Consider the following 6000-nt stretch of genomic DNA (forward strand, 5'->3'; position numbering starts at 1 on the left):
CGATTGAGTCATTTGGGAACAACCATGATGTGGAGAATTATTGAAAATTCCCATAGACATTCACTAATAAACCAGAATATTCTTAAATCTAGTGAATTTTATTGTGCCGCGTGTTCTCAAAGAAAACTAATTTTAAGGCCATCACCAGTAAAAATTAGATTTGAGGTCCCTAAATTCCTAGAAATGATTCAAGGTGATATATGTGGACTTATTCATCCACCATGTGGATCTTTTAGATATTTTATGGTACTAATAGACGCATCTTCGAGATGCTCACATGTGTGCTTATTGTCTTCTCGCAACCTGGCGTTTGCGAGATTACTTGCTCAAATTATTCGATTGAAAGCACAGTTTTCAGAAAATCCAGTTAAAGCAATTTGTCTTGATAATGCTGGTAAATTTACTTTCCAAGCCTTTGATGCTTATTGTATGGTTAACGGAATAAGCATTGAATATCCAGTAGCTCATGTTCATACACAAAATGAGTTAGAAGAATCACTTACTAAATGCCTCCAATTAATTGTTAGACCCTTACTTATGAGAACAAATATCTCAATCTCGGCTTGAGGGCATGCTATTTTACATGCCGCAACACTTATTCGATTGAGGCCAACAAGTTATCATCAATTCTCTCCTCTGCAATTAGCTTTTGGCCAGCAGCCAAATATTTCTCATTTAAGGATATTTGGGTGTGCGATATATGTTCCATTGCACCACCTTCTCGCACCAAAATAGGACCCCAAAGAAAATTGGGGATATATGTTGGATATGATTCTCCCTCTATAGTGAGGTATCTTAAGATACAAACTAGAGATGTATTTAAAGCTCGATTTGCAGATTGTCATTTTAATGAATCAAAATTTTTAACATTAGAGAGAGAGAATAAGCTTCTTGAAAAGGAACTTAATTGGAATGCATCATCCTTAATGCATTTAGATCCTTGATCAGGGCAATGTGAACTAGAAGTTCAAAAGATTATACATTTGCAAAGAATAACAAATGAATTGCCTAATGCATTTTCTGATACGAAAATGATAACTAAATCCTTTATACCAGCTGAAAATGCTCCAATTCGAATTGATGTCTCAGTCGGGCAAATGGCCACCGAAACAAATTCACCTAAGAAGCGTGGTAGGCCAGTCGGTTTAAAAAACAAAAATTCTCGAAAAACAAAAAAGGTAAATACTAATTCTGTTGAAAAAGATAAAGACATAGTAAAGATACCTGCAGTTGTCCAAAATTCTGATATAATTTTGATGCCCAAAGACGTTCATCAGGTACCTGAAAATTCTGAAAATAACGAGATCTCGATAAATTATGTCTTTACAGGAGAAAAATGTGACCAAAATAAGACAATTGTCAATGAAGAATTTGGATCCTCTAAAGTTTGAATTTCACTTTAGAGAGTAAAGTGTGATCTTCTACCCTTGAATAGTTTCTCTTTCATATTTGTTCTTGGTCCCACCTATGAAATCAATAGTGAGAGATCACACTTTACTCTCTAAAGTGAAATTCAAACTTTAAAGGATCCAAATCCGTCAATGAAATATTTGCATATAATGTGACATTAAATATCATGCATGAAAGTAAGGATCTTGAGCCAAAAATAGTTGAAGAATGTCGACAAATGAATGATTGGCTAAAATGGAAAGAAGTTATGAAGGTTGAGTTAGACTCACTTGCAAAACGTGAAGTTTTTGGACCTGTAGTCCGTACACCAGAAGATATAAAACCTGTTGGATACAGATGGGTATTTATGAGAAAATGAAATAAGAAAAATGAAGTACGTTACAAAGCTCGACTTGTGGCACAAAGTTTTTCACAAAGGCCCGGTATAGATTATAAAGAAACATATTATCCTGTAGTGGATGCAATAATATTGCGTTATTTTGTTAGTTTATTCGCATATCATAAACTACATATGCATTTAATGGATGTGGTGATAACCTACTTATACAGATCCTTAGATCGTGATATCTATATGAAAGTCCTTGAAGGATTAGGATATCAAAACCATCCAATGAATATTCACAGAGGTTATACTTAGTCAAATTACAAAGATCTTTATATGGCCTAAAGCAATCTGGACGAATGTAGTATAATCGTCTTACTGAGTATCTGGCCAAAAACGGATTCAAGAATGATGATATCTGCTCACATATAAAAAAATCTGCATCTGAATTCATTATAATTGCTGTGTACGTTGATGATTTAAATATCATTGGAATCCCTGAAGAAATTCCAACAACTATAAAAACTCTAAAAGAAGAGTTTGACATGAAAGATCTTGAAAAGACTAAATTTTGTCTCGGCCTGCAGATCGAGCATACAAAAATGGGATCTTCATTCATCAAACAACATACACAAAAAAGATATTGAAGGGATTTTATATGGATAAGTCACATCAATTGAGTACTCCAATGATAATAAGGTTTTTGGATGCGAAAAAATATCAATTCCGTTCTAAAAAAGAAAATGAAGATATCCTTGGTCTTGAAGTACCATATCTTAGCACCATTAGAGCGTTAATGTATCTTGCTAATAATACACGACCTGACATATCATTTGCGGTGAATTTACTAGAAAGGTATAGTTCCTCTCCAACCAGAAGATATTCGAATGGAATCAAACAAATCTTTCGATATCTTCATGGAACGGTTGATACGGGTTTGTTTTATCCATATGCATCTAAGTCATAATTAGTTGGCTATACAGATGTTGTATACTTGTCTGATCCATACAAAGGAATATCTCAAACAGGATACTTGTTCACATATGGTGGTACAACTATATCATGGAGGTCTACAAAACAGACGATTGCAGCAACATCCTCTAATCATGCTGAAATACTAGCGATACATGAAGTTAGTCGCGAGTGTTTTTGACTCAAGAGTTTGATCCAACATATTCTGTTATCATGTAGACTGATTGATCATAAGATAACTCCAACTATTCTGTTTGAAGATAATACAGCATGCATTGCTCAACTTAAAAGTGGATACATCAAAGGTGATAGAACAAAGCATATTTGTCCAAAATTCTTCTTCACTCATGACCTTCAAAATCAAGGAATAATTGATGTTCAACAGATCCGCTCAAGTGATAATTTGGCAGATTTATTTACAAAGTCATTTCTAAAATCCTCATTTGAAAGATTGGTACATCAGATTGGGATGTACCGATTTCGAGATATTAAATAATAGTAACAAGAGGAGGAGGCTGTACTCTTTTTTTCTTGGTTAGTTTTTTTTTCATTGAGTTTTTCTTGGCAAGGTTTTTAATGAAGCAGTCCCCATCACAAAGAATATTGTACTGCTTTTCTTTCACTAAAATTTTTTTTCATTGGATTTTTTTAGTAACTTTTAATGAGGCATAATCCTAAATGATCATCTAACGGGAGTGTTGTGATAAGATTGCCTGAGGTGGATGCCTATTTTCCATAAGATTCAAGTTATCAAGAGTGACTGTGTTTAATAAAGTTTGAAAAAAGTGTCCTTCATACGTGTATAAATAGTAGTAAAATGACTAGAATCTGAAGCATATGACACACAACAATACCAAAGCACTCTTCTCATTCTTTATATGCTACGATAATATATAAACACTTTTCTCTCCCTTTTATATATACGTTACTATATATATTAGTAATATATATTATTTATTTCTATTATATAGAAATATTGATTGTGGTGAATATTAATACTAAATTTATTTATTTATATTTTTTATTTTATATTTTATAAGAATTTTATATATTTTTATATATTATTTCATAAAAGACAAGGATCTATCATCCATATACTAATAAAATTAAAAAAAATCAAATGATCTATTTTATTATTTACCCTTTTCACCAAATTTTAAAAAGTTAAAAAACAGAAATTGTGAAATGAATTGGAATTTTTTATTTAAATAAATAAAATAAAAGTGTTAATTACCAAAATAAATAAATTTAAAAATATTTACCAATTTGTGTTTTTCAGTCATATCTCGTTTACACTGTAAACAAGATGGCATTGCATGTATATTGTTTACAGTGTAAATGAGATATGACACATCAACTGCGCCATGTCTATCTCGTTTACACTATAAACGAGATAAGACCGAACGACGCCTATAAGTAGAATGGTTGACGCGTAGGTCACAAATGGTACCAGAAAAATAGCTCTGCAGTGCCTGAAGCAACTTGGGAACCTTGTTGTACGACTCTTTCCAATTCCCATAAATTTGTGCAATTGCCTTCTACTTGGTCATCCACACCTTTCTGTAGGACGGTTTGAAGTGATAGCTTGCTTGGACCGCTGCTTGCAAAACCGGAATGCTGACAAAAGGGTTGGACTGAATCAACGCCAAGATGACCCGACAGATCAGACTGCTGTCTAGTTGACGATGGTCTTAAGACATGGTGGGTGCAAGACAACTATGCACTCCACCCACCCTCCGAACCTCCCTGAACACAACAACACAATATTGCTTCAGCCATGTCGTATGCCTACTTAGTATATCGTATAGAAGTAATGAAAGGCACAGATAAACTTAAGCTTACCAATATCCGAGGTTCTGACGAAGGGCCACACGGAGGCTCCATTGACACCCATTATCAGCTTGACGGCACTGCACATGATACTTTAACTGGTCCAATTCGAACACTCGGTACTCCACACTCCTCCGAATACTGTAGTTCTTGACACCCTGAAGTTAGGGGTGGAAACAGGCCAGGCTTTACTCTTAACAGACCAGGCCTGTAATAGAGTATATTGGCCTTAGCCTGGGCTGTAGCCTGGTATAGGCTTTTTAATGAGTACTGAGCCTGGCCTGCTGTTAAATCTGGCCTGGCCTGAAGCCTGTCAATAGGCTTGTTTTTTTTAATAATAATTAAATTTAAGATATAATTTAATTTTTAAAATTATAAAATATAAAATAATAAATTTATGAATAATATTGATAAAAAATACACATATATAATCAAAGAGACAAATGGATGAGTGGATAAAGGTATTTTCATAAGATAGAAGACCCAAGTTCAAATCCTTCTAATAGTATTTTTACTAGTATAATAAAACTCTCTATATATATTTGCAGGCTCAAGCTGGCCTGACAGGCCCAACAGGCTATTTCAAAAGCCTAGGCCTGGCCTTTTAAAGAATATAAGCTTTTTTAATAGCCTGAGCCTGGGCCTATTTCCTATCAGGCTAGGCCAGGCCAGGCTGCAGGCCCCTGGCAGGCTGCCTGGCCTATTTCCACCCCTACCTGAAACACTGCCTCTTGACTTCTAAACTTATGGCCGACCTGAAACTCTACACCGCCGTCTAGGTTGTAATCCTGTTCACCCGTGTCAAGAAACGGAGTCCTCTCATGCATGGCGTCCAAATCCAGATTGTGATAGTGAGTCGGAACTGGCGAAAGCGCCGGTATTGGAAGAGGTGGAGGCAGGACGTGGCGGGCCGCAGTCGAAACGGGTGTCTCCGGAACATACTCATTCTCATCCGCACTATCAGACAAGTCGCTATCACCACTGTCCGCCACGTAATCTTCGTCCGACTCCTCCTCGCACTCCTCGGCCTGATCCAATGGAATAGCGACATGAATGGGTGGTGGTGCGAGGGGTCGGTCGTCCTGCACATAGGTCGAGTGTACGGAAAGACCACCGCCACTGTGTCCCACCTCTACAGACAGCTCCATCACTTGCTCCACCATGATCCTCTCATGGATGTCAAACATCACTCGCACATGCTCGTCGCCTAGTAGTCGGAATAGTCGAAATCGGAAGACTCCGTTACCCATGGGAGCCAACAACCTATACGCCACCCTTCCGATCTTCCTCGCTTCTGTACCACCGAGCCTACTCAATATCAAACTCTTCAAATCCGATAACGTATTCACACGTTCAGTGCGAAACAATATTGGATCCTCGCACTCAAATGTCACCCCATTGTCGCCGTTTCTCATACGGGAATTGGGATACACAAACACAACTATGTACGGACTACTACTAGCCAT

General features: G+C 36.5%; 1 protein-coding gene across 1 annotated transcript; it reads right to left on the reverse strand.

Moving 5' to 3' along the window:
- Nucleotides 1-4395: 4395 nt before the first annotated feature.
- On the reverse strand, nt 4396-6000 carry LOC148572603 (uncharacterized). The gene is made up of 3 exons (XM_088507643.1): nt 5251-6000; nt 4547-4692; nt 4396-4450 (listed from the first exon to the last, which is right to left on the reverse strand). Exons 1-3 carry the CDS (start codon nt 5998-6000, stop codon nt 4396-4398), a joined length of 951 nt encoding a protein of 316 aa, XP_088363769.1.

The sequence above is a fragment of the Arachis ipaensis genome, chromosome B3 (assembly GCF_059453495.1).
Source record: "Arachis ipaensis isolate K30076 ecotype BB chromosome B3, ASM5945349v1, whole genome shotgun sequence".
Classification (NCBI taxonomy): domain Eukaryota; kingdom Viridiplantae; phylum Streptophyta; class Magnoliopsida; order Fabales; family Fabaceae; genus Arachis; species Arachis ipaensis.